The 26950-nt window shown below is 63.5% G+C and overlaps 2 protein-coding genes across 6 annotated transcripts; one reads left to right on the top strand and one right to left on the bottom strand.

Annotated features, from left to right (window-relative positions):
• Positions 1 to 179: 179 nt before the first annotated feature.
• On the bottom strand, positions 180 to 13293 carry LOC129198364 (killer cell lectin-like receptor subfamily B member 1C). The gene is made up of 7 exons (XM_054807628.1): positions 13270 to 13293; positions 9040 to 9189; positions 7532 to 7572; positions 3887 to 3979; positions 2574 to 2857; positions 1586 to 1695; positions 180 to 300 (listed from the first exon to the last, which is right to left on the bottom strand). The coding sequence occupies exons 3-7, from the start codon at positions 7563 to 7565 to the stop codon at positions 180 to 182; spliced, it is 642 nt and encodes a 213-aa protein (XP_054663603.1). The 5' UTR covers positions 7566 to 7572; positions 9040 to 9189; positions 13270 to 13293.
• On the top strand, positions 11884 to 26223 carry DDR1 (discoidin domain receptor tyrosine kinase 1). 5 transcript variants are annotated; one of them, XM_054807449.1, is made up of 18 exons: positions 11884 to 11941; positions 15048 to 15136; positions 15616 to 15718; positions 16528 to 16756; positions 17282 to 17429; positions 17610 to 17712; positions 18372 to 18558; positions 18871 to 19117; positions 19948 to 20076; positions 20157 to 20311; positions 20389 to 20578; positions 21115 to 21243; positions 21362 to 21537; positions 21843 to 21970; positions 22098 to 22265; positions 23148 to 23382; positions 24473 to 24622; positions 25368 to 26223. In XM_054807449.1, exons 2-18 carry the CDS (start codon positions 15061 to 15063, stop codon positions 25503 to 25505), a joined length of 2691 nt encoding a protein of 896 aa, XP_054663424.1. In that variant the 5' UTR covers positions 11884 to 11941; positions 15048 to 15060; the 3' UTR covers positions 25506 to 26223. The 5 variants fall into 5 exon arrangements, with proteins under 5 accessions (XP_054663424.1, XP_054663421.1, XP_054663423.1 ...); XM_054807446.1 differs by lacking the exon at positions 11884 to 11941 and adding an exon at positions 13385 to 13416; XM_054807448.1 differs by lacking the exon at positions 11884 to 11941 and adding an exon at positions 13385 to 13416 and having other exon boundaries at positions 21136 to 21243; positions 25368 to 26222.
• The last annotated feature ends 727 nt before the right edge of the window (positions 26224 to 26950 follow it).

The raw sequence follows: 26950 nt of genomic DNA, 5'->3' as shown, positions 1-26950 counted from the left end.
CCCTCACCCCCCCCACCCATAGGCGCCACACACCCCCCCAACCCATGGGTGCCCCCTCACCCCCACCCATGAGTGCCACACACACATGGGTGCCCCCCCCCCCCAATGTGTGCCCCCCCATTCCCCCCTCACGGGTGCCCCCCCCACCCATGGGTGCCCCCGGTCCCCCAATAAAGGAGCTAGAGCAGGAGGGCGTCGCGGCGGCAGAGCCAGCGCAGCTCGGCCCCACAGCTCTCCAGCGCCGAGCGGCCCCGCCGCAGCACCCCGCAATCCCGGCCCTGCCCCCCGCGCTGCCCGGCCCTGCGGGGCACCCCGGAGCGTCAGGGCACCCCGAAACCTGGGCCCAAGGGGGGGGGTGAGGGGGGTGGGGAGGGAGGGGGCACCCTGATAGGGGTGAGGGTGGGGAGGGGGGCACCCCAAAAGGGATGGGGATGTGGGGATGGGGAGGGGGCACCCCGATATGGATGGGGAGGGGGCACCCCAAAAGGGATGGGGAAGGGGCAGAGGGGCACCCCAAAAGGGATGGGGATGGGGGGCACCCCAAAATGGATGGGGATGTGGGGATGGGGAGGGGGCACCCCAATATGGGTGGGGAGGGGGCACCCCAAAAGGGATGGGGAGGGGGGGCACCCCAAAATGGATGGGGATGTGGGGATGGGGAGGGGGCAGCCCAATAGGGGTGAGGGTGGGGAGGGGGGCACCCCAAAAGGGATGGGGATGTGGGGATGGGGAGGGGGCACCCCGATATGGATGGGGAGGGGGCACCCCAAAAGGGATGGGGATGTGGGGATGGGGAGGGAGCACCCCAATATGGGTGGGGAGGGGGCACCCCAAAAGGGATGGGGAGGGGGGGCACCCCAAAAGGGATGGGGATGGGGGGATGGGGAGGGGGCAGCCCAATAGGGGTGAGGGTGGGGAGGGGGGCACCCCAAAAGGGATGGGGATGTGGGGATGGGGAGGGAGCACCCCAATATGGGTGGGGAGGGGGCACCCCAAAAGGGATGGGGAGGGGGGGCACCCCAAAAGGGATGGGGATGGGGGGATGGGGAGGGGGCACCCCGATATGGATGGGGAAGGGGAGGGGAGCACCCCAAAATGGATGGGGAAGGGGCAGAGGGGCACCCCAAAAGGGATGGGGATGGGGGGCACCCCGATATGGATGGGGAGGGGACACCCCAAAATGGATGGGGAAGGGGCAGAGGGGCACCCCAAAATGGATGGGGATGTGGGGATGGGGAGGGGGGCACACCGAAATGGATGGGGTGGGGATGGGGAAAAGGGTACCCCGATATGGGTGAGGGTGGGGAGGGGGGCACCCCGAAATGGGTGGGGAAGGGGAGAGGGGCACCCCGAAATGGATGGGGTAGGGGGGGATGTGGGGTACCCCAAAATGGATGTGGTGGGGATAGGGAGAGGGGGACCCCAGTATGGGTGGGGATGGGGGGGATGTGGGGCACCCCAAAATGGATGGGGATGGGGAGGGGGGCACCCCAATATAGATGGGGAGAGGGGTACCCCGATATAGCTGGGCATGGGGTACCCCGATATGGGTGGGGATGGGGGTGTGGGGCCCCCCCAAACTCACGGTGGGGTGTGCTGGGAGCCGTCGGGCCAGATCCAGGTGTGGGTGCTGGGCCAGAAGCGCAGCCCCACCCAAAGGGGGTTCGGTTCCCCCGACACCCCCTCCAGGGAGGCCTGGGGGGGGGGTGTCAGGCTGGGGGGACCCCTGCACCCCCAAACCCACCTGCTGACCCACACCCGGGGCACCCCAAACCCCCCCCCCAATCAGGGATATCTGGGAGCTGCTGCAGCGTCAAATGCCCCGATCCCCCCCCAAATCCCCCCAAAATGGATATTTTTTGGGGTGCTGCCACTTGGATGCCCCAATCCCCCCCCCAAATCACCCAATTACAGATATTGTTGGGGGGCGTTGCTGCTTGCGACGCCCCATTTTCCCCCATATTCCCCCCAAACTGATGAGGTTTTTGGGGTGTCACACCATGGGATGCCCCAATCCCCACTAAAATTGATATTTTTGGGGGTGCTGCCGCCTGGGACACCCCATTTTCCCCCATAGCCCCCCTAAATTAATGCCATGTTATGAAATGTCTCCAATACCCCCCAAAAGTGACATTTTTGGGGGTTACACTGCCTGGGACACCCCAAAAGTGACATTTTTGGGGGTTACACTGCCTGGGACACCCCAATACCCCCTAACAGTGACATTTTTGGGGGGTTACACCGCCTGGGACACCCCAATACCCCCTAAAAGTGACATTTTTGGGGGGTTACACCGCCTGGGACACCCCAATACCCCCTAACAGTGACATTTTTGGGGGGTTACACTGTCTGGGACACCCCAATACCCCCTAACAGTGACATTTTTGGGGGTTACACTGCCTGGGACACCCCAATACCCCCTAACAGTGACATTTTTGGGGGGTTACACCGCCTGGGACACCCCAATACCCCCTAAAAGTGACATTTTTGGGGGGTACACCACCTGGGACACCCCAATACCCCCCCTCCCGGGATCCGGGGGTCCCAGCATCATTTTTGGGGGGGGTCCTCACCACGGCCGGGAGGTCGCGGGGTCCGAGCAGGCGGGCAGCGCGGGCAGCGCAGTCGCGGGCAGCGTCGTCCCAGGTACGGGCAGCTGCCGAGAGCCGGTAGCAGGCAGCGGCCCGGGGGGTCCAGCCGGGGGGGCAGAGGCTGCAGGGAGCCTTCGGCCTCCCCCGGCCTCCATCCTCCTCCTCCTCCTCGCACAGCCCGCGGCGAAGGGCGGCTGCCAGCTCGGCCGCGCTCCCGTTGCAACCGGGCGCCGCAGGGAGAGGGGTCCCCGTCGGCCTCCAGCTCGCTGCACCAAAATCCCTCGAATTCAACCCGAAAAGCTCGGGCACCCACCCCGGCCCACCCGCTGCTGCCTGGTTTTGACATCGTCACCCCCTTTTTGACATCGTCGACCCCTTTCTGACATCATCGACCCCTTTCTGACATCATCGACCCCTTTTTTGGCATCATCGGCCCCTTTTTGACATCATCGACCCCCTTTCTGACATCATCGACCCCCTTTCTGACATCGTCACCCCCTTTTTGACATTGTCGCCCCCTTTTTGACATCATCGACCCCCTTTCTGACATCATCACCCCCTTTCTGACATCATCGCCCCCTTTTTTGGCATCATTGACCCCTTTCTGACAGCATCGGCCCCCTTCCCCCCGTCCCTCCCCCCCCTTCACCACTTTGCCCCCCCCCCATCTCCCCCTTTTTCCTGCCCCCCCCAGAGCACCCACACCCCCACCCACACCCCCACCCCCCCCGGGGCACCCCTGGGTGTCCCCACACCCCGGGTGGGGGCTGGGAACAGGCGTCAAACGGCTGCGCGGGGGCGAGAGGGGAAACGCGCCAAAACGGTGATTCAGCCCCAAACGGCTGCGGGGGGGAATGGGGGGGGGGGGCACCCACGAACCCCCCCTATGGCCTGGACCCCTATAGGGTCTGTTCCCTATAGAGCAGCTCTCTCCCCCCCTATAGCACCCCCGTACGACCCCCCCACCGTGGCACCCCACTAAAGGGACCCCCCCATTGCCCCCCCAGCCCCCCATACCCCCCCATGCACCCCCCATTGCCCCCCCCATTGCCCCCCCATACCCCCCCACCCCCCATTGCCCCCCCATTGCCCCCCCATACCCCCCCACCCCCCATTGCCCCCCCAGCCCCCCATACCCCCCCATGCACCCCCCATACCCCCCCCACCCCCCATTGCCCCCCCAGCCCCCCATACCCCCCCATGCACCCCCCATTGCCCCCCCCATTGCCCCCCCAGCCCCCCATACCCCCCCATGCACCCCCCATACCCCCCCCACCCCCCGCACCCCCACTCACCCAGCACCCCCAGGGCGCCGATGGCCACCCCCAGGATCAGGCCCCCGGCCAGGGCCAGGCTGGGGGGCAGGGGACCCCCCCGGGGACAGCGGCCTGGGGGGGGGGGGGGGGGGATGCAGCCAGCGGCCTCCCGGCCCCCCCTTCCTCCTCTTCCTCCCTCCCCTTCATCCTCCTCCCTCCTCATCCTCCATTCCTCCTTCCTCTCCCTCAGCCTCCTCCCTCCTCTTCCTCCCCCCTCTTCCATCCTCTTCCTCCATCCCCCCTCCCTCTTCATCCTCCATCTCCCTTCCATCCTCATCCTCCCTCTTCCATCCCTCCTCATCCTCCCCCATCTTCCCCTTCATCCTCCCTCCTCTTCCTCATCCCCCTCTCTTCATCCTCCCTCCTCTTCCTCATCCTCCCTCCTCTTCCTCCCCCCCCTTCATCCTCCCTCCCTCCTCATCCTCCCCCATCTTCCCCTTCATCCTCCCTCCTCTTCCTCATCCCCCCTCTCTTCATCCTCCCTCCTCTTCCTCATCCTCCCCCCATCTTCCCCTTCATCCTCCCTCCTCTTCATCCCCCCCTCTTCATCCTCCCTCCCTCCTCATCCTCCCCCATCTTCCCCTTCATCCTCCCTCCTCTTCCTCACCCCCCTCTCTTCATCCTCCCTCCCTCCTCTTCCTCTCCCTCCCTCCTCATCCTCCCCCCCTCCATCTTCCCCTTCATCCTCCCTCCTCTTCCTCATCCCCCCTCTCTTCATCCTCCCTCCTCTTCCTCATCCTCCCCCCCATCTTCCCCTTCATCCTCCCTCCTCTTCCTCATCCCCCCTCTCTTCATCCTCCCTCCTCTTCCTCATCCTCCCCCATCTTCCCCTTCATCCTCCCTCCTCTTCATCCCCCCCTCTTCATCCTCCCTCCCTCCTCATCCTCCCCCATCTTCCCCTTCATCCTCCCTCCTCTTCCTCATCCCCCCTCTCTTCATCCTCCCTCCCTCCTCTTCCTCTCCCTCCCTCCTCATCCTCCCCCCCCCCATCTTCCCCTTCATCCTCCCTCCTCTTCCTCCCCCCCCCACCTCGGGCGGGGGTCCCGGCCGTGCCCCCCTGCACCCTCAGCTCGGCGTATACGACCTCCTCGGCCATGTCACCAGCGCCGTCACCCCCGTGTGTCCCCCCCACGTGTGTCACCCGTGCGTGTGCCCCCCCCCCCCGTGTGTGTGTGTGTCACCCCCGTGTCCCCTCCCCGTGGGGTGAATCACTGCGGGGGGGGGGGGGAACCACCACCACACAAACATCCGCTGGGGGGGGGGCACCCCAAAACCTGCCCTTCCCCCCCCCCCATGGTCCCTTCATTAACAGGGGGTTAATTAACGGCCTCGGAGGGCTTAATTAGCAGGTTTATGGGGCTTAATTAGCAGGTTTATGGGGCTTAATTAGCAGGTTTATGGGGCTTAATTAATGGGTTTACAGAGCTTAATTGGAAGGTTTGGAGAACTCAATTGATAAGGCTAAACGGAGCCTAATTAACAGCGCTAACAGAGCCTAATTAACAGCGCTAACAGAGCCTAATTAACACTGCTAATAGAGCCTAATAACACTGCTAACAGAGCCTAATAACACTGCTAACAGAGCCTAATAACACTGCTAATAGAGCCTAATAACACTGCTAACAGAGCCTAATTAACACTGCTAACAGAGCCTAATTAACACTGCTAACAGAGCCTAATAACACTGCTAACAGAGCCTAATTAACACTGCTAACAGAGCCTAATAACACTGCTAACAGAGCCTAATAACACTGCTAACAGAGCCTAATTAACACTGCTAACAGAGCCTAATTAACACTGCTAATAGAGCCTAATAAACAGCGCTAACAGAGCCTAATAACACTGCTAACAGAGCCTAATTAACACTGCTAACAGAGCCTAATTAACACTGCTAACAGAGCCTAATTAACACTGCTAATAGAGCCTAATAAACAGCGCTAACAGAGCCTAATAACACTGCTAACAGAGCCTAATTAACACTGCTAATAGAGCCTAATAACACTGCTAACAGAGCCTAATTAACAGCGCTAACAGAGCCTAATAACACTGCTAACAGAGCCTAATTAACACTGCTAATAGAGCCTAATAACACTGCTAACAGAGCCTAATTAACACTGCTAATAGAGCCTAATAACACTGCTAACAGAGCCTAATTAACACTGCTAACAGAGCCTAATAAACAGCGCTAACAGAGCCTAATTAACACTGCTAATAGAGCCTAATTAACACTGCTAATTAGCACGGCTAACAGACCTTATTTTCCAGGGGTTAAAGCTCAATTAACACATCACCTCAGCCTTCGTTAGCGAGCCCCTTAATGATCCCAGGGCCTCGTTAGCAACCCTTGACCCCCCCCATTAGCGATTCCCCAGGCCCTAATTAACACTCCTTGGCACTAATTAAGGACACCAGGGGACACTGGGGGGTGCCAGGGGTCACATCCCCAAGGTGCCACCCCCCGCTGTCCCCCAGGACCCCCCCCATATTTTGGGGATGTCACCAAGGGGTGTCCCCAAAACATCCCCTTGTGTCCCCCCCCCCACCCCCCCAAAGTGGGGACCCCCCCACCCCCCCACGGGGACATCAGAAAGACGCTGACTCAGCACAACCCACCCAGCGCCCGTTTGTCACCGGTTTATTGTCACACACCCCCCCCCCCCCCCAAATCCGTCCCTCGTCGTCACCCACCTGCGAAGGAGCCGAGAGGGGGTTGAGTGACACCGAGGGGGTCCCCAAACCCCTGAGGTTTTACCCCAAAATAACCAATCTGTGTAGGAACGGGATATCCCCCCCCCCGGGGGGGTGACAGCCACAGCTCGCTGTCCCCACAGCGGGGTCGTCCCCTGTCCTCTGCCTCCGGTTCTTACGTGGGTGGCCACGGGGTGAGGGCCCACGCCTTTGTGGGAGGGGTGCGACGCGTGTCCCCAAACCCCACGGTGTCCCCAGACCCCACGGGGGGGGGGGTGTGGGGTGTCCCCCCCCCAAAAAAAAAAAAAAAGAGACCTGGCACAACCCTATACGAGCCCTTGGAGAATCCCCAGGGGCTGGAAACGGGGGAACCCAGGTGCCCCCCACCCCCAGAGGGGACCCGGGGTAGCTGGGTGCCCCCCTGCCCCCCCCCCACCCACCCAGGGGACCTGGGTATCTGGGTGCCCCCCCCCCTCCCCAGAGGGGACCCTGGGTGCGCCCCCCCCTCCCCAGAGGGGACCCTGGGTGCGCCCCCCCCCTCCCCCCGAGGGGACCCTGGGTGCGCCCCCCCCCTCCCCCCGAGGGGACCCTGGGTGCCCCCCCCCCTCCCCAGAAGGGACCCTGGGTGCCCCCCCCCCCACCCCAGAAGGGACCCTGGGTGCCCCCCCCTCCCCCCGAGGGGACCCTGGGTGCCCCCCCCCCCTCCCCCCGAGGGGACCCTGGGTGCCCCCCCCCCCTCCCCCCGAGGGGACCCTGGGTGCGCCCCCCCCTCCCCAGAGGGGACCCTGGGTGCCCCCACCCCCACCCCAGAGGGGACCTGGGTGCCCCCCCCCCTCCCCGCGAGGGGACCCTGGGTGCCCCCCCCCCTCCCGCGAGGGGACCCTGGGTGCCCCCCCCCCTCCCCGCGAGGGGACCCTGGGTGCCCCCCCCCCATACCCCTCCCAGCGTCGCTCGGCTCCGGGAGCTTCATCCAGAACCTGGAGAGGGGAGGGAAGGAGGTGAGGGGGGGGCAGTTCCTATAGGGTAAAATCTATAGGGGGCCGTCCCTATAGGGTAAAGTCTATAGGGGATGAGTGGGGTGGTGCCTATAGGGCCTGGTCTATACGGGTGGGGTGAATCCCTATAGGATGAGGTCCGTAGGGGCTCGGCAGGGTGGTCCCTATAGGGTCTGGTCCCTATAGGGTCACACGTATAGAAGGGCTGTTCCCTATAGGGTCGGGTCTATAGGAGAGAGGGACTGGGGTCCCTATAGGGTCGGGTCTATATGGGGGGGGGGGTCTGGTCCCTATAGAATCAGGTCGGGGCGGGGGGTGGTGTCAAACTGGTTTGGTCCCTATGGGGTCTGACCTATAGGGGCTCCGTGTCCAATCTATAGGGGCTCCGGGTCCGATCTATAGGGGCTGTAGGGGCTGGCGTATACCGGGGTCACCATGGGGTGCCCCGGCCGTAGGTCACCCCGTCGCTCTGCCCTCGGCCCCGGGGCGGCACACGGGGCAGCGCCGCCTGGCGGGGCGGGAGGGGGGCTAGACGCACCCTATAGACACCCCCTATAGCCCCCACGGCCCCCTGTATGGCCCCCCACGGCCCACTGTACCCCCACATATCCCTATACACCCCCAGACCCATACGTTCCCCTAAATCCTCCAGACCCCTCGGACACCCCTACACCCCCCATAGGTCCCATACAGCCTTCCAGACACCCCCTATATCCCTATACGTGCCCCATATACCCCCCCCCAGGCACCCTCATACCCCTATAGGCACCCCTGTACCCCCAAATAACCCTCCGGACACCCCTACACCCCCCATATGTCCCATATACTCCTCCAGACACCCCCTGTACCCCCCACATGCCCCTATATATGTCCCATACACCCACCCAGGCATCCCCACACCCCTATAGGCACCTTCATACCCCCCAGACACCCCCTATACCACTCCAGACACCCCCTATAGCCCCCATACCCCCCTATAGCCCCCATACATCCCCCCATACACCCCCTATAGCCCCCATACATACCCCCAGACACCCCCTATAGCCCCCATAACCCCCCAGACACCCCCCATACACCCCCTATAGTCCCCATACATCCCTCCAGGCACCCCCTATAGCCCCCATATGCCCCATATACTCCTATACATCCTTTCAGACACCCCCTATAGCCCCCAGACACCCCCTATAGCCCCCATAACCCCCACGTACCCCCATACATCCCCCCAGACACCCCCTATAGCCCCCATACATCCCTCTAGACACTCCTATAGCCCCCATACACCCCCTATAGCCCCCATAAGCCCCACATACCCCTACATATGCCCCACGCTCCCACCCCCATGCCCCAATAGGCACCTCCAAGCACCCCTATACCCTCCTACAGGCCCCCTATATCCCCCCAGCCCCCCTATAGGGGCCTATAGAGCCCCTATATAACCCCCGCCCTCACCTGCCCCTGCAGCGCCCATCATGGCCGCCGCCGCGCGGCCTTCTGGGAACGCCCCTTCCCCGCCTTCCTCTGCGCGCAGCCGCCGCCTCCGATTGGTTGCCGGCCGCGCGCGCCCGCGGCGATTGGCAGGAAGCGGCGGGGAGGAGGGGACTGCTGGGGGGGGGGAGAGGAGGCGGGGAAGGGGTTGGCGGAAAGAGGGCGTGGTCTGAATGAGGGGCGGGGCTGAGGGCGGGGCTGAGGGGAGGGGGCGTGACTTAGGGAAGGGGGCGTGGCTTAGGGAAGGGGCGTGGCCTGCAATGAGCGCTATAGCGGGGGAATAACGGCGGAATAAGGGGGAGCAGCCCCAAAACGGGGGGAATCGCCCCTAATAATGGGGTAATAATCGCTAATAACGGGGAATAATCCCAAACGAAGGGGGGATAAGGGGAGATAAAGCCCTGTAATTGGGGTAATGACCGCTAATAATGGGGAAAAGTCCCTAATAAAGGGGGAAATGGGGGAGGAATGCCTAATAATTGGGGTAATAAACGCTAATAATGGGGAAAAATGGGGGAGCAGCCCCCAAAAGTGAGGGAGGGGAAGCAATGAGGAGGAATAATAGGGAATATTGGGGGAATAGGTCCTAAAAATGGGGGGGAAACCCCTAAAAATGGGGGAATAGCCCCTAATAATGGGGGAATAGGCATTAATAGTGAAAAATAATGGGGGAAAAACCCTTAATAATGGGGAAATGCACCTGATTACGGGGAATAATGGGGAGTAACAGCCAGCGATGGGGAAACCAGAGGGAAATAATGGGGGAATAACCCCTAATAATGGGCAATACCAGTTAATAATGGGGAATAATGGGGGAATAGCCCCTAATAATGGGGGGAGCCAGGCTTGATAATGAAAAATAACTGCTAATAATGGCGGGAAATGGTGAAAATGGGGAAATAATAAGGAATAATGGGGATGTAATCCTTAATAATGGGGAAATAGCAGCTAATAATGGGAAATGGTGGCTAGTAATGGGGAAATAATGGGGAAATAGCGGCTAATAATGGGGAAATAGCAGCTAATAATGGGAAATAGTGGCTAGTAATGGGGAAATAATGGGGAAATAGTGGCTAATAATGGGAAAATAACTGCTAATAATGAGGAAATAGCTGTCAAAATGGGGACTTAGCTGCTACTAATGGGGAAATAATGACTTATAATGGGAAATAGTGGCTAATAATGGCTAATAATGGAGAAATGGTGGGTGATAATGGGGAAATAGTGGCTAATAATAGGGAAATAAGGGCTAATAATGGGGAAATAGCGGCTAATAATGGGAAACAGCGGCTAATAACGGGGAAATAATGGCTGATAATTTGGAAATAACTTCTAATAATGTGAAACAGCGGCTAATAATGGGGAAATAATGGCTAATAATTTGGAAATAACTTCTCATAATGGGAAACAGCAGCTAATAATGGTTAAATAACGGCTAATAACGGGGAAATAATGCCTAATAATGGGAAAAGCACCGCAAAATAAGCTCTCGTTCCGGGAGAATGACTCTCTCAGTGCCGGAATTCGGGCCCCCCCCCCCCCCGGCTGTTGTCGTCCCCCCCCCAAACAGCTGCTGCCCCCCCTCCCCCCCCCCAGCTGTTGGGGGGAGCAGTTGGCAGGATCACGTGGGGCCCACGTGGGCGGGAAAAGGGGGGGCTACACCCCCCCCCAATATTTTTAGACCCTGAGACATGCGGTCACTGCCCAACCACGCGGGGGGGGGGGTCCCTGCGGGGGAGGGGGGGGTATTGTGCCCCCCCAAATATGGGCGACAGTGACGTGTCAGTCTGTCCGCCCAGCCACCCACCCTTGGGTGCCCCCCACCCTAGGGTGCTCCCCTGGCACCCGCTGCTGGGAGCATGTGTCATCCCCCCCCAGGCAGCTTCCAGGGGGCCCTGGAAGGGAGTTTCGGGGGGGGGGGGGCAAGAAGGGGGTTTCGAGGGGGCCCCAAAATGGAAATTTGAGTGGGACCCCCCCCAAAAGAGAGTTTCAAGGGGCCCCCTAAGATGGGGGGGGGGTTTGAGGAGTCTAGAAAAAAGGGGTTTCAAGGGATCCCAAAGAGGGAGTTTGGGGGGGGGGATGCCAAAAGGGAGTTTTGAGGGTGAGCCCCCAAAAGGGAGTTTCGGGGGGACCCCCCTGAAAGGGAGTTTTGGGGGAGGGCTTCCAAAAAAATATGGTTTCAAGGGGCCCCCAAAAAGGCAATTTTCAGGATTCCTAAAAGGTGGTTTCGAGGGGGCCTCAAAAAGGGAGTTTCAAGGGGTCTCCCCAAGAAGGGGATTTGGGGGGGTCCAGAAAAAGGTCGTTGCAAGGGTCCCCCCAAAAGGCAGTTACAAGCACCCCAAAAAAAAGCAGCTTTGAGGGGCCCCAAAAAGGGAGTTTCAAGCCCCCCGCCAAAAAAAAAAAAGTTGGTTTCAAGGGGTGCCCAAAGGGGCTTTTGAGGGGTCCAGAAAAAGGGGGTTTCAAGGGTCCCCCAAAAGTCGGTTTCAGGGGGAGAGGGGGAAGAAAGGGAGTTTCAAGACCTCCCCAAAAGGCGTTTGGGGTGCAAAAATAAGACAGTTTCAAGGCTTCCCCCCCCCAAAAAAAATGCGTGGGTTTGGGGCGCCCTTTTGGGGTCCCACCCCGCTATTTTGGGGGGGTGTTCAGGGCCCCCCCCCCGGCACAGGCAGGTAACAGCGCTGCCTGCGCGGGCAGCACGCGGGTGTCCGGGCTCCCAAGCCCCCCTGGTGCCCCCCCCCCCAAAAAAAAAGGGGGGGAGGAGGAGGGGGGGGGGCGAGGGGAGGAGGAGGAGGAGGGGGAGGGGGAGGAAGGGGAGGAGGGACCCGGGCGTGCGGGGGGCTGCGGCGGGGAAGAGGCGGCGAGGAGCCCGGTGGGTATCGGGGGTACCGGGGGGTTTGGGGGTACCGGGGGTGGGGGGGGCACTTGGGGGCACTGGGAGGGATTGGGGGGCACTGGGGGGGGACTTGGGGGACTTGGGGGGATTGGGGGGCACTGGGGGGCACTGGGAGGCACTGGGGGGCACTGGGGGGGACTTGGGGGGGACTTGGGGGGTTGGGGGGCACTGGGGGGGTCGGGAAGTTGTTGGGGGGCACTGGGGGGGTTCAGGGGGCACTTGGGGGTATATAGGGACAGATTGGGGGGTGGGGGGTTACTGGGGGGCACTGGGGGGGAGCTGGGGGTTACTGGGGGTTACTGGGGGGTTACTGGGGGTTACTGGGGGGCATTGGGGCATTACTGGGGGGTTACTGAGGGGTTACTGGGAGTTACTGGGGGTTACTGGGGGGTTACTGGGGGTTACTGGGGGGCACTGGGGCATTACTGAGGGCTTACTGGGGGTTACTGGGGCGTTACTGGGGGGCACTGGGGGGCACTGGGGGTTGGGGCGGGGGGGGAGCTGGGGGACCCGGAGCAGCACGTGGTGCCCATGGAGGCCTCAGCCCTATAGGATCTGCCTATAGCACGGGCAGAGCGGCACCTATAGGATCCATAGGTCACCCCTCCTGCAGGGTACGCAGTCACCCCTCCTATAGGATCCATAGGTCACCCCTCCTATAGGGTACGCAGTCACCCCTCCTATGGGATCCATAGGTCACCCCTCCTGCAGGGTACGCAGTCACCCCTCCTATGGGATCCATAGGTCACCCCTCCTGCAGGGTACGCAGTCACCCCTCCTATGGGATCCATAGGTCACCCCTCCTACAGGGTACGCAGTCACCCCTCCTATGGGATCCATAGGTCACCCCTCCTGCAGGGTACGCAGTCACCCCTCCTATAGGATCCATAGGTCACCCCTCCTGCAGGGTACGCAGTCACCCCTCCTATGGGATCCATAGGTCACCCCTCCTGCAGGGTACGCAGTCACCCCTCCTATAGGATCCATAGGTCACCCCTCTGCACCCAGAGCACAGGACAGACCTATAGGGGCACCTATAGACCTATAGCCTTGAACCCTACAGCCTCTCTTCTCCCCATACGTACAGCGCTGAACCCTATGGGCTCTATACGCACGGGGCGGTACGGCCGTGGGAGCCTATAGAGCACCTTAAACACCCCATAGCCCCCCTCCCTGCACACCCTATGGCCCCGGGGATGTATACGGCGCCTATATGGCGCCATACGTCGGTTTGCGGGGGGGGGGGGGGCGACGGGAAATCTATACGCTCCTCTATCCCCAGCCCTCTGTACGCACGTATGTACGTGCTATACGTGGTGCGCGTAGGGTTACGGCGACGCAGGCTGCGTCGGCTACAACGCGTAGAGGGGCGTAGGTGGCTACGTACCCGCGCGCGTGCGCGTGTAGAGGCGTTCGAAATGCAGGCGTGTGGGAATGGAGCGCGTTTCTCGGTACATACGTGTGCACGTACGGGCGCGTGGGTGTAATTAGGGCGTGCGAGCTTATATGGGAATATAGGACAAATATACGTGCGTGGCTGTGTACGTGTGCGTGTAAATATGCGTGTGCACATGCGTTCACGCGTGTACGACACACAACTACACGTGCACGTATAGAGGTGCGTACATACGTGTGCCCGTATACCTAACACACGTACACACATGCGCCTCTAGTTAATCCACAAACGTATACGTGCCCCTAGCTAACGTATAGTGGGCCGCTTAATGCACATGAGGACATACGTGTCTATGCGTGTCTATACGCGGGGTGTAAGCGCGTGTAATCCGGTGGACGTATACATTTGTGTGTAGGTGTACGTGTCAACGGGGATGCGTATGTGTAGGTGAATATATACGTATAGGTGAATACGTATGTGTGCTTGTATGTATAGGTGAACATGTATGTTTCAGTGCATATTACACGTGTGTGTAAGGCCACAGGCGTGTAGAGGTGCGTATATACGGATGTATATATAAGCACACACGTGTGTGGAGCCGTATGGGCATGATATAGGGGTATATGTGCATGTGGACACGGTACGGGTTGCTATATGTACACGTATGTTCGGATGGGGGTACACACGTATGGCCACGCACATGTGTCCGTGCGTGTGCGCAGAGCTGGCCGTCTATAGGACCAAGCTCTATAGGTGCTTCCATAGGTGCCACCTGCCTGCGGGAACTCAGTGGCGCGTGCCGCGCGGCGGGGGGGTCGCGTGTCGTTGCGTGTCGTTGCGTGTCGTTGCGTGTCGTTACGTGTCGTTACATGTCACTGTGTCACTGTGTGTCACTGTGTGTTATTGGGTGTTATTGCGTGTTATTGCGTGTTATTGAGTGTTATTGCGTGTCATTGCGTGTCATTGTGTGTCATTGCGTGTTATAGTGTGTTATTGCGTGTTATTGCGTGTTATTGTGTGTTATTGTGTGTTATTGTGTGTTACAGTGTGTTATTGCGTGTTATTGCGTGTCATTGCGTGTTATTGCGTGTCATTGCGTGTTACAGTGTGTTATTGCGTGTTATTGCGTGTTATAGTGTGTTATTGCGTGTTATAGTGTGTTATTGCGTGTTATTGCATGTTATTGCATGTTATGTGTCCTGGCGTGTCCCGTGACACCCGGAGGGGGCGTGGCCCCGCCCTGGCCCCGCCCCCCAGCTGTTGTTTCCCTCCGGCTGCAGCAGCTGGGGGGGGGAGGGGCACATTCCAGTAACGTCCTGGGGGTGGGGGGGAGGGGCCCCAGTGCTCCCAGTGCCTCCCAGTGCCTCCCAGTGCCCCCCCAGTGCTCCCAGTGCTCCCCAGTGTCCCCCCCAGTGCTCCCCAGTGCCCCCCCAGCACTCCCAGTGCTCCCAGTGCTCCCAGTGCCCCCCAGTGCTCCCAGTGCTCCCCAGTGCCCCCCCAGTGCTCCCCCAGTGCTCCCCAGTGCTCCCCCAGTGCTCCCAGTGCTCCCCAGTCCCCATCTCAATCCTCCCAGTTCCCTCCCAGTGCCCCCCGTCCCTATCCCAGTGCTCCCAGTTCCCTCCCCATCCCCATCCCAGCCCTCCCAGTGCCTCCCAGTGAGTCCCAGTGTCCCCTCCTTGTCCCCAGGTCCGGGGTCACCATGGGGGTCCTGCCCCTGCCCCTCCCCCTCCTGCTGCTGGCCGCGGGGACCCCGACGTCCGGGCACCTCGACCTGGGTGAGACCGGGGGGTATGGACCCCATAGGGGCTGCAGGGGGCTTGGGTGCCCTATGGGGTCTATAGGGGCCATGGGGGGTCTGGGTGCCCTATGGGGTCCATAGGGGCTGCAGGGGGCTTGGGTGCTCTATGGGGTCCATAGGGGCCATGGGGGGTCTGGGTGCCCTATGGGGTCTATAGGGGCCATGGGGGGGGCTCTGGGTGCCCTATGGGGTCCATAGGGGCTGCGGGGGGTCTGGGTGCTCTGTGGGGTCTATAGGGGCCATGGGGGGGCTCTGGGTGCCCTATGGGGTCCATAGGGGCCATGGGGGGTCTGGGTGCCCTATGGGGTCCATGGGTTGGGAGGGCTATAGGGGGTGGGTAGGGGCTGCTGGGGATGAGGCTGCGTGTCCCCCCGTGCCCCCCGTGCCCCCCACATCCCCCCGTGCCCCCCGCGCCCCCCACGTCCCCCCGTGTCCCACCGTCCCCCGTGTCCCCAGGCAGGTGTCGCTTCGCCCTGGGCATGGAGGACGGCTCCATCCCCGACAGCCGCCTGTCGGCCTCCAGCGCCTGGTCCGACTCCACCGCCGCCCGCCATGGCCGGTGAGCCCAGTACGCACCAGTACACACCAGTACACACCAGTACACACCAGTACACACCAGTACACACCAGTAGGGCACAGTACACCCCCCCCAGCCCAGTGTCCCCTCCCAGGGACCCCCGGTGTCCCCACCCCAGAGCCACCGCTGCCTCTTGTGGCCAAGGAGTCCCAGAATGGACCAGTATGGACCAGTATGGACCAGTATGGACCAGTATGGACCAACGTTCCCCCCAAGACTGTCCTGTGCCATCTGGGGTCCCCTGGGTGTCCCCAAGTCCCTCTGTCCCTGGGTGTCCCCATGTTCCCCAGGTGTCCCCGTGTCCCCTGGGTGTCCCCCAATGTCCCCATGATGTCCCCACGTTCTCCAGGTGTCCCCATGTCCCTGGGTGTCCCCATGATGTCCCCATGTTCTCCAGGTGTCCCCATGTCCCTGGGTGTCCCCATGATGTCCCCATGTTCTCCAGGTGTCCCCATGTCCCTTGGGTGTCCCCATGATGTCCCCACGTTCTCCAGGTGTCCCCATGTCCCTGGGTGTCCCCATGATGTCCCCACGTTCTCCAGGTGTCCCCATGTCCCTGGGTGTCCCCATGATGTCCCCATGTTCTCCAGGTGTCCCCATGTCCCTTGGGTGTCCCCATGATGTCCCCACGTTCTCCAGGTGTCCCCATGTCCCTGGGTGTCCCCATGATGCCCCCACATCCCCGGGATGTCCCCACGTCCCCAGCCTAGGCCACAGCGATGGGGACAGCACCTAGTGCCCCCAGGTGTCCCCACGTCCCCGGTGTCCCCAGGACGTCCCCGTGTCCCCAGGCTGGGTCGCAGCGATGGGGACGGCGCCTGGTGTCCCGCGGGCCCTGTATTCCCGGAGGAGGAGGAGTTCCTGGAGGTGGACCTGGGTCGGCTGCACGTGGTGACGCTGGTGGGGACACAGGGACGTCACGCCGGTGGCCATGGCAGGGAGTTCGCCCACGCCTACCGGTTGCGCTACAGCCGTGACCGGCACCGTTGGCTGCGCTGGCGGGACCGATGGGGTGCTGAGGTGACCGGGGACCTTGGGGACATCTTGGGGACCTTGGAGATGTTGGGGTGCTGAGGTGACCGGGGTCTTGGGGATCTTGGGGATGTTGGCACACTGAGGTGACCGGGGACCTTGGGGACATCTTGGGGACCTTGGAGATGTTGGGGTGTTGAGGTCAGTGGGGACCTTGGAGACATCTTGGAGATGTTGGGGTGCCAAGTTGACTGGGGACCTTGGGGACATCTTGGGGACCTTGGAGATGTTGGGGAGCTGAGGTGACCGGGGATCTTGAGGATGTTGGAACACTGAGTTGACTGGGGACTTTGGGGACCTTGGAGATGTTGGGGTGCTGAGGTGACTGGGGACCTTGGGGACCTTGGGGATGTTGGGGCACCATGGGACACCTTGGGAGCACCTTGGGAGATCCCAGGAGGGCAACAGGATCCCTGGGCTCGTGGGGGGACGGGGATCCCATGGGGTCACCAGAGAAGTCCCTGGCGGTGGGATCGGTGTCCCCGGGGATCCCAGCGGATCCCGGTAACGCAGGTGATCGGGGGTAACGAGGACCCTGAGGGGGTGGTGCTGAAGGACCTGGCCCCCCCGCCGGTGGCGCGGGCGCTGCGCGTCTACCCCCGGGCCCCCCGCGCCATGAGCGTCTGCCTCCGCCTGGAGCTCTACGGCTGCCCCTGGGACGGTGAGTGGCACCTTGTCACCCCCCCTGCCACTGCCATGTCACCTCCATCCCACCCCGTCACCCTCCCACCATCTCCCAGTGGCACCCCGTGTCGCAGCCCCTGCGGTGGTGGTCCCCCATCCCCCATGTCCCCCACCCAACGCCGTGGTGGCCCCGTGGTGACGTGTACCTTGTCCCCAGCCGGGCTCCTGTCCTACACGGCGCCACAGGGACAGGTGATGGCCCTTGACCCGGCGCCCGTTGTCCTCAACGACTCCACCTACGACGGATACAGCGTTGGCCCGTGAGTCCCCAGATGTCCCCAACTGTTCCCAAGGGTCCCCTGCACCAACCAGCCCCAAACCATCCTCAAGTGTCCCCAAACTGTCCCCAGACTGTTCCTGGACCTCTCCAGATGTCCCCGATGTTCCTCAAGCTGTCCCCAAGTATCCACAACCAGCCTTGGCCATCTCCAAGTGTCCCCAACCCACCCTTGGCCATCCCCAGCTGTCCCAAACATCTCCAAACAGGCTCCAACTGTCCCCGGATTGTCCCCAACCATCCACCGCTGTCCCCAAAGTGACCCCAGATGGTCAACCACTGGCTCAAAATGGCCCCAAATTGTCCCCAACTGTCCCCAAATAGCCCAAATTGTCCCCAAATTGTCACCCACTGGACCCAAATAGCCCCAAACTGTCACCCGCTGTCCCAAAAGACCCTCAGATCGTCCCCAAATTGCCCCACCTGGTCCCAGCTGTCCCCAGTTGACCCCCGATGTCCCCAAAACAGCCTCGATTACCCCCAAAATATGCTCTAGCTCCCCCGGTGGGAGGTCCCAGGTGGGTGGCATGGAGGGACCCAGATGTCCGGGAACCCCTTGACCCCCCCCCCCAGGATGCCCCATGGGGGGTTCCCAGGTGGGTGGGATGGAGGGACCCAGGCATCTGGGTGTCCCCCCGCAAGGCTGCAGTTTGGGGGGCTGGGCCAGCTGGCGGACGGGGTGCTGGGGCTGGATGACTTCATGCGGAGCCGCGAGCGACGTCTTTGGCCGGGCTATGACTACGTGGGATGGCGCCGACCCAACGGCCCCCGACCCCACGTGGAGCTGGAGTTCGAGTTCGAGGGTCTCCGGGCCTTCCGGGCCATGCAGGTGCCCCACGGCATGCTGGGATAGCAGGGGGGACCCCGAGGCATGGCGGGAGGGTGAGAAGGGGGTGCCCGAGGGCATCGTGTGGGGGGATCAGCAGATGGTGGGCAACGGTGTGCCCCAGGGCATCGTGGGAGTGAGGGCAATGGGTGGCCTAGGGTGCCATGGGGGTCTGCCCCAGGGATGGGTTGGCCATGGGTCCGTGAGGGGCCACCACATCAACCCTCACCGTAGGGTCTGGAACTTCCCATCGGGGACCCTTTGGCTTAGCCCCAGGGCATGATGGGATGGTGGCCAACACCCGTCACCCCCCAGGTTCACTGCAACAACATGCACACGCGGGGGGTGAGCATCTTCGGGGAGGTGGAGTGCCGTTTCAAGAGGAGCCTGGCCACGGCCTGGGAGCCCACCGCGGCCACCCACAGCCTGGCCGGGGCCGTCAAGGACCCCAGTGCCCGCTCGGTCACCGTGCTTCTGGGTGGGCGCCAGGCCCGCTTCATCCAGTGTCACTTCTTCTTTGCTGGGGAGTGGATGCTCTTCAGTGAGATCACCTTCCTCTCAGGTGAGTTCTACCATGCCCAGTGGCTTCCAGACCTGCCTGGGCCTTGGCATCCTCCCCCAACAGATTGGCTGTTGGGTTGGATGGTTGGGTGATGGGGTGGTTGGTTGGGTGATGGGGTCATTGGTTGGGTGACGGGGTGGTTGGTGGAGTGATGGGCTGGTTGGTTGGGTGATGGGGTCATTGGTTGGGTGATGGGGTGGTTGGTGGAGTGATGGGCTGGTTGGTTGGGTGGTAGGGTGGTTGGTTGGGTGATGGGGTCATTGGTTGGGTGACGGGGTGGTTGGTGGAGTGATGGGCTGGTTGGTTGGGTGATGGGGTGGTTGGTTGGGTGATGGGCAGGTTGGTTGGATAATGGAGAGGTTGGCTGGTTGGATGCTGGTTGACCAGTCTAAGGACTGGTCGTGAGACTGGTCGGTTAGCTGGTTGACTTGGAAGCTGATTGGGTGGTGGGATGGTTAGTTGGATACAGGACTGGCTTGTCAGTTGGTTAGCCAGTCCAAGGGTGATCGGCTGGTTAGCTGGTTGCCTGCTGACTAGTTAGTTGGATGATGGGTGACTGGTTAGACGTTTGAGTCGTCATGTGATTGGTTGGTGAGTTGAAAGACAGGTCGGTTGGCCAGTTGGTTAACTGGTTGGTTGCTTGACTAGTTGGTTGGATTAGGTCAAAGCTGGTTGAGGATCAACCGTCCCATGAGCTGGTTGGTCGGCCTGTTGGCCAATGGGAAGGTGGTTTGTTGAGTTGAGGTTGGTCAATGGGTTGGGGGCCCCGGCCACTGCCCCCACCCTCGTCAGCTACCTCGTTAAGGCGCCATGGGACTCTCTCCCCACAGATGCGGTGGAAGAGGCGGTGGGCGCCAGTGGGTGGCCCCCAGCCGCCCCCCCTGAGCCCTCGGCAGGGGCCATGGCCGTCCCTGAGGACCCCTGGCACGGGCACATGGCCACCAACCTCACTACCCTGGGTAAGGCGGGGCTTAATGGGGCGTGTTCTGAGGGGGCGGGGCCATGACGTCACCCAGCCAACCACCACCCCCCACGGCAGCCGCCCGGGAGCCCAAGCCGGGGCAACCAGTCGCCAAAGCCGACCACAGCCACACGTCCATCCTGATTGGCTGCCTGGTGGCCATCATCTTGCTCCTATTGGGCGTCATCTTCCTCATCCTCTGGCGACAGTACTGGAAGAAGATCCTGGGGAAGGTGAGAGGGGTAACGGGCTCAACTGGGAGAAACTGGGCACCCGGACACCCGGGTCCACCCGAGGGTCCCGTCCACAGGCCCAGCGCCGGCCCTCAGAGGACGAGCTGCGGGTGCAGCTCTCAGTGCCAGGTGACACCATCGTCATCAACAACGCAACGGGGGCGGCACGAGGTCCCCCCCGCTACGAGCGTATCCCCCCGGGCGAGGGGGAGTACCAGGAGCCGACACGGCCAAGGCCATCGCTGCCACCGGCCCCACCTGGACCTGGTGAGTGGAGGAGGGAGGAAGGGGATGGATGGATGGATGGATAGAGATCATATGGAGATCAGTGGAGACAACTTGGATGAGTGGGTGGATGGATGGATGGATGGAAGAAGGGGTGGAGGGACGCCATATGGGGATGATGGATGGATGGAGAGATGGATGGATGGAGACCACATGGGGATGGATGGATGGATGGATGGATGGAGAGATGGATGGATGGAGACCACGTGGGGATGGAGGGATGGAAGGATGGATGGAAGGATGAATGGATGGATGGATGGAGACCACGTGGGGATGGAGGGATGGATGGAGGGATGAATGGATGGATGGATGGAGACCATGTGAGGATGGATGGATGGATCAAGAGATGGATGATGGATGGATGGAGAGAGACCAGGAAGGATGGAGACAATGAGAGGAAGCGGGTTGGGGGGAGGGAATGGAGACCATCGTGTGGGTGGGTGGACACCACATGGAGATCGATGGGGACCACGTGGCCACCACGGACTCCAGGGTCCACCCAACCCCACCACCCTCAGCTGATCCCACCCCCGCAGCAGCACCCCTTGCCAACCCGGCCTATCGGCTCCTGCTGGCCACCTACGCCCAGCCAATGGGAGGGCTCGCTCAGGCCCCACCCGACGGGGCTAAGCCAATCAATACGGATGGTAAGGAGGGGGAGATGGGGAGCCCCGCCTCCAACCGCCCTGGCCACACCCTCACCCATGATTGGCCCCGCCCACTTTGGGGAAGCCCCGCCCCCACTGACACCCCCTCCTCCCGCAGGTGCAGCGGAGCCCGAGGGGGGGGCGGGGGCCTACGCGGAGGCTGACATCACCGGAGGCTCCGCCTACGCCGTGGCTGGTCCCGCCCCTGGCCCCTCCCCCGGCCCCGCCCTCCCCACCTTCCCCCGCCGGCGCCTCCGCTTCCGCGAGAAGCTGGGGGAGGGGCAGTTCGGAGAGGTAAGCCCCGCCCCCTCTGTGCAGGCTCCACCCCCTGGCGCGAATGGCCACGCCCTCCCCGCGGGCACAAGCCCCGCCCATTTCTCGGCCCCGCCCCATATCCCCGACTCCGCCCTTCCTAGAAGCCCCACCCCCTCCCGTAGACTCCCTATGCAGGCAAGCCCCGCCCCGACATAAGCCCCGCCCCATTGACCCCACCCCGGAGGCAAAGCCACGCCCCCGGCATGAAGCCACACCCCTTCACTCCAGCCCCGCCCCCCGAGGCCTTTAGCCCCGCCCCCCGGCATGAGGCCCCGCCCCCGCAGGTGCTGCTGTGCGAGGTGGAGGATCCCCAGGCCCTGCCCCCCCTCTCCCGCCCCCCCGACCTGCCCCGGGGGCGGCCGCTGCTCGTCGCCGTCAAGGTCCTGCGCCCCGACGCCACCAAGAACGCCAGGTACGGGGCGTGCGAGGGGCGTGCGAGGGGCGTGCGAGGGGCGTGCGGTGTCCCCCGGGGGTGCGTGAGGGCTGGGGTGGGTGTGGGTGGGTTAGGGGGTGCCCGTCCCCGGCTGACGGGGGCGCAGGCGGGACTTCCTGCAGGAGGCGCGGACCCTGGGGCGCCTGCGGGACCCCAACATCGTGCGGTTGCTGGGGGTGTGCGCCGGGCCCGGCCCCCTCTGCATCATCACCGAGTACATGGAGCACGGAGACCTGCACCAGTTCCTGGGGGGGCCCCGCGGCCCCGCCCTCAGGTAGGCCACAACCCCCCACCTCGAGCCACGCCCCTTCGAGCCACGCCCCCTTTGACCCCCCCATTCAATCTCCTTGGGGTACTGCCCCTTTAAGGCCAGCCCCTCCCCACCCCGCTGCCTTTTGGCCCCGCCCCCACCTGGAGGCCACACCCCTTCTCTTGGGAGCCCCGCCCCTTCCATAGCACCGCCCCTTTCCCATAAGCCACACCCCCTTTGGACACCACCCGTGCCCTACAAGCCACGCCCCTCGCATAGAAGCCCCGCCCCTTCCTTTTGGTCCCTCCCCTTCGCTTCAGCTCCACCCCTTCCCACTTAAGCCAATTGCGCTCTAGCCCCGCCCCTTCCCTTTAGCCCCGCCCCTTCCCTTTAGCCCCGCCCCTTCCTTTTCCACCCCGGGACCACCTGCGCTCCCTCCTCCCCCACCCCTCCCCAACCACACCCTCCTATGCCCCGCCCCCAAAGCCCCGCCCCCTGAAGCCCCGCCCTCTGAAGCCCCTCCCCTTCCTCTTTGGCCACGCCCCTTCGCTTCAGCCCTACCCCTTCCTCTCCCTCCCCAGCGCTCCCTCCTTCCCCCACCCCTCCCCACCCCCTGAAGCCCCGCCCCTGAGGCCCCACCCCCTTAGGCCCCACCCCCTTAGGCCCCACCCCCTTAGGCCCCACCCCCTGAGGCCCCTCCCCTTGCTCTTTGGCCACGCCCCTTCGCTTCAGCCCCACCCCTTCCTCTCCCCACCCCCTGACGCCCCACCCCATGAAGCCCCACCCCTTCGGCCCCACTCCCTGAAGCCCCACCCCCATGCCCCGCCCCTTCCTCTCCCCACCACCTGAAGCCCCGCCCCTTCGGCCCCACCTCCTGACGCCCCGCCCCCCCCGCCCCTCCCCCAGCCTGGCCACCCTGCTGCACGTGGGGGCTCAGATCGCCTCGGGGATGCGTTTCCTGGCGGGACTGAACTTCGTGCACCGCGACCTGGCCACCCGCAACTGCCTGGTGGGCGACGGCTTCACGGTGAAGGTGGCCGACTTCGGCATGAGCCGCCACCTCTACGCCGCCGACTACTACCGGGTGCGGGGCCGGGCGCTGCTGCCCATCCGCTGGATGGCCTGGGAGTGCATCCTGATGGTCAGTGGGGGTGGGGCTGGGGGTGGGGCTGGGGGTGGGGCTGGGAGTGCGTCCTGATGGTCAGTGGGGGTGGGGCTGGGGGTGGGGCCTGATGGTCAGTGGGGGTGGGGCTGGGGGTGGGGCTGGGGGTGGGGCTGGGAGTGCATCCTGATGGTCAGTGGGGGGTGGGGCTGGGGGGTGGGGCTGGGGGTGGGGCTGGGAGTGCATCCTGATGGTCAGTGGGGGTGGGGCTGGGGGGTGGGGTTGGGGGGTGGGGCCTGATGGTCAGTGGGGGGCGGGGATGGGGGGTGGGGCTGGGGGGTGGGGCTGGGAGTGCATCCTGATGGTCAGTGGGGGGTGGGGGTGGGGGGTGGGGTTGGGGGGTGGGGCCTGATGGTCAGTGGGGGTGGGGCTGGGAGTGCATCCTGATGGTCAGTGGGGGTGGGGCTGGGAGTGCATCCTGATGGTCAGTGCGGGGGTGGGGCTGGGGGGCAGGGCCTGAGGGGGCAGGCGGGGCCTGGGAGTTGCGTCCTCATGGTCAGCGTGGGGGCGGGGCTGGGGGGGCGGGGCTGGGGGCGGGGCATGAGGGGGCGGGGCTGGGGGCGGGGCTGGGGGTGGGGCTGGGAGTGCATCCTCATGGTCAGTGTGGGGGCGGGGCTGGGGGGCGGGGCATGAGGGGGCGTGGCTTGAGGTGCCCAGCCACTGAACGGCCTGGGAGTGCGTCCTCATGGTCAGCGCAGGGGGCGGGGCTTGAGGGGGCGTGGCCTGTGAGGGCAGGGGCAGATGGGCGGGGTCAGAGGGGGTGGGGATAAAGAGGGCGAAGTCTGAGGGGGCGGGGCCTGAGTGGGCAGGGTCAGGGAGGGCGGGGCCAGGGAGGCAGAGGGGGCGGGGCCAGGGAGGGCGAGGCTAAATGGGCGTGGCTAAATGGGCGTGGTTAGAGGGGCGGGGCTAAAGGGGGCGGGGCTAGAGGGAATTTGGGGCCATTTCGGGGGGATTTGGGAAGAATTGGGCGGAGTTCTGGGGATTTGGGCTGCAGCACTGGGATAGGCTGGCTGAGGGGGGGGCGTGTCCATTTGGGGGCGTGCCCATGCGTGTCCCCGCCCCCGCGCAGGGGACCTTCACCCCGGCCAGCGACGCCTGGGCTTTCGGGGTGACGCTGTGGGAGGTGATGACGCGGTGCCGCGAGCAGCCCTACGGGCGCCTGAGCGACGAGCAGGTCATCGCCAACGCCGGGCATCACTTCCGCGCCCAGGGTCGCCAGGTGGGCACTGGGAGGGGACTGGGGGGCACTGGGAGGGACCGGGAGGGGACTGGGGGACACTGGGAGGCACCGGGAGCGGACTGGGAGGGATTGGGAAGGGATTGAGGGGCACTGGGAGAGGATTGGAAGGGACTGGGAGGGGACTGGGGGGCACTGGGAGGGACTGGGGGGCACTGGGAGGGATTGGGAGGGGATTGGGGGGGCAGTGGGAGGGACTGGGAGGGACTGGGGGGCACTGGGAGGGATTGGAAGGGACTGAGGGGGATTGGGAGGGGACTGGGGGGCACTGGGAGGGATTGGGAAGGGATTGGGGGGCACTGGGAGGGATTGGAAGGGACTGGGAGGGGATTGGGGGGGCATTGGGAAGGACTGGAGGGCACTGGGAGGGATTGGGAAGGGACTGGGGGGCACTGGGAGGGATTGGAAGGGACTGGGAGGGGATTGGGGGGGCATTGGGAAGGACTGGAGGGCACTGGGAGGGATTGGGAAGGGACTGGGAGGGGGTTGGGGGGGCACTGGGAAGGACTGGGAGGGGAACGTGGAGCACTGGGAGGACACTGGAGAGCACTGGGAGGGACTGGGAGGGACTGGGAGGACCCTGAGTGTCCCTGGAAGAGCCTGCTGTGCCCCTCTGGGCGCCCAGTTCCCCCCATCAGTCCCAGTTCCCCCCAGTACTCCCAGTTCCCCGTGACCCCCCGTGACCCCCCGTGACCCCCCATGACCCCCCGTGACCCCGTGACCCCAGGAGTACCTGCCGTGCCCCCCGGGCTGCCCGGCGGCGCTGCACGGGGTGATGCTGCGCTGCTGGTCCCGCGACGCCGCCGACCGCCCGTCCTTCGGCCTCCTGCACCGGCTGCTGCGCGACCACGCTGGCCTGGCCTGAGCCGCCGCCTCGCCATCCTCTTCCTCACCGCCAGCATCCCTCGCCTCTCCTTCAGCCTCCCTCCTCATCCTCCTCACTGGCCGCAGCCTTCGTCCCTGCTCATCCTCCTTCTTCATCCTCCTCCTCTCACTCTTCTTCCCTCTCCTGCTTTATCGTCGTCATCGTCCTTCATCCCTCCTCGTCCTTCTCCTTCGTTCTTCCTCATCCTCCTTCATCCCCCCTTCATCCTCCTCTTCCTCCATCCTTTCTCGTGCTTCATCCTCCTTATAACCCTCCTCCTCCTCCCTCCTTCAGCCTTCCTCCTCTTCCTCCTCTTCCACCTCTTTCTCCTTCATCTTCCTCCTCATTCACCGTCCTCCACCTTCATCCTCCTCCTCCTCCTCCTTCCCTTCCACCTCCTTCATCTTCACCATCACCCTCCTTCATCTTCCTCCTCCCCTCTCCCCCCAACCTCTTCCTCTTCACCCAACACTGGAAGCACCCAACACTACTGACATGGGACCCCCCCCCCCCAGATCTATGGGTGCCCCCCCAACCCCTGGGGACCCCCCCAACCCCTGGGACCCCCCCCAGATCTATGGGTGCCCCCCCAACCCCTGGGGACCCCCCCAACCCCTGGGACCCCCCCCCCAGATCTATGGGTGCCCCCCAACCCCTGGGATTCCCCCCCCCAGATCTATGGGTGCCCCCCAACCCCTGGGGACCCCCCCAACCTGTGGGACCCCCCCCCAGACCCCTGGGGACCCCCCCCCCAGACCCCTGGCCCCCCCCGGATTCCTGGGTTCCCCCACTCAACACCCTCATTAGTGGGGGGGCCCACACACACTAATTAGCCACGGTGGCAGTGGGGGAGGGGCGGGGACCGCGATGGGGGAGGGGCTGTAAATATTTGGTGCCGAAACGGAGATTTTTACAGTAATATATAGAGGGTTTTGGGGTCGTTTGTGTCCGGCTTGTCTGCTTAAGGGTGCTCGGACCCCTGGGTGCCCCCCCTTGGGGTGCTCGGACCCCTGGGTGCCCCCCCCTTGGGGTGCTCATGTTTCTGGGTGCCCCCCTTGGGTTGTTTCAGACCCCCGGGTGCCCCCCCCTTGGGGTGCTCGGACCCCTGGGTGCCCCCCCCCTTGGGGTGCTCATGTCCCTGGGTGCCCCCCCCTTGGGGTGCTCGGACCCCTGGGTGCCCCCCCTTGGGGTGCTCATGTTTCTGGGTGCCCCCCCTTGGGTTGTTTCAGACCCCCGGGTGCCCCCCCCTTGGGGTGCTCATGTCCCTGGGTGCCCCCCCTTTGGGGTGCTCGGACCCCCGGGTGCCCTGGGGGGGGTGGGTGTCCCTTGGGGGCGGGGGGGACACGCCTGGGTGCTCCGTGCCCATCCCCCCTTTTGGAGGTGGAGCAGCAGAGAATGACGCAATACCCCCCCCCCCCCCCATGACTCAGGCCGTAGGAACCCAA

Source organism: Grus americana, chromosome 32, assembly GCF_028858705.1.
Source record: "Grus americana isolate bGruAme1 chromosome 32, bGruAme1.mat, whole genome shotgun sequence".
Lineage (NCBI taxonomy): Eukaryota > Metazoa > Chordata > Aves > Gruiformes > Gruidae > Grus > Grus americana.
The sequence above is the reverse complement of the archived record's forward strand: the minus strand, read 5'-3'. Positions and strand labels throughout refer to the sequence as shown.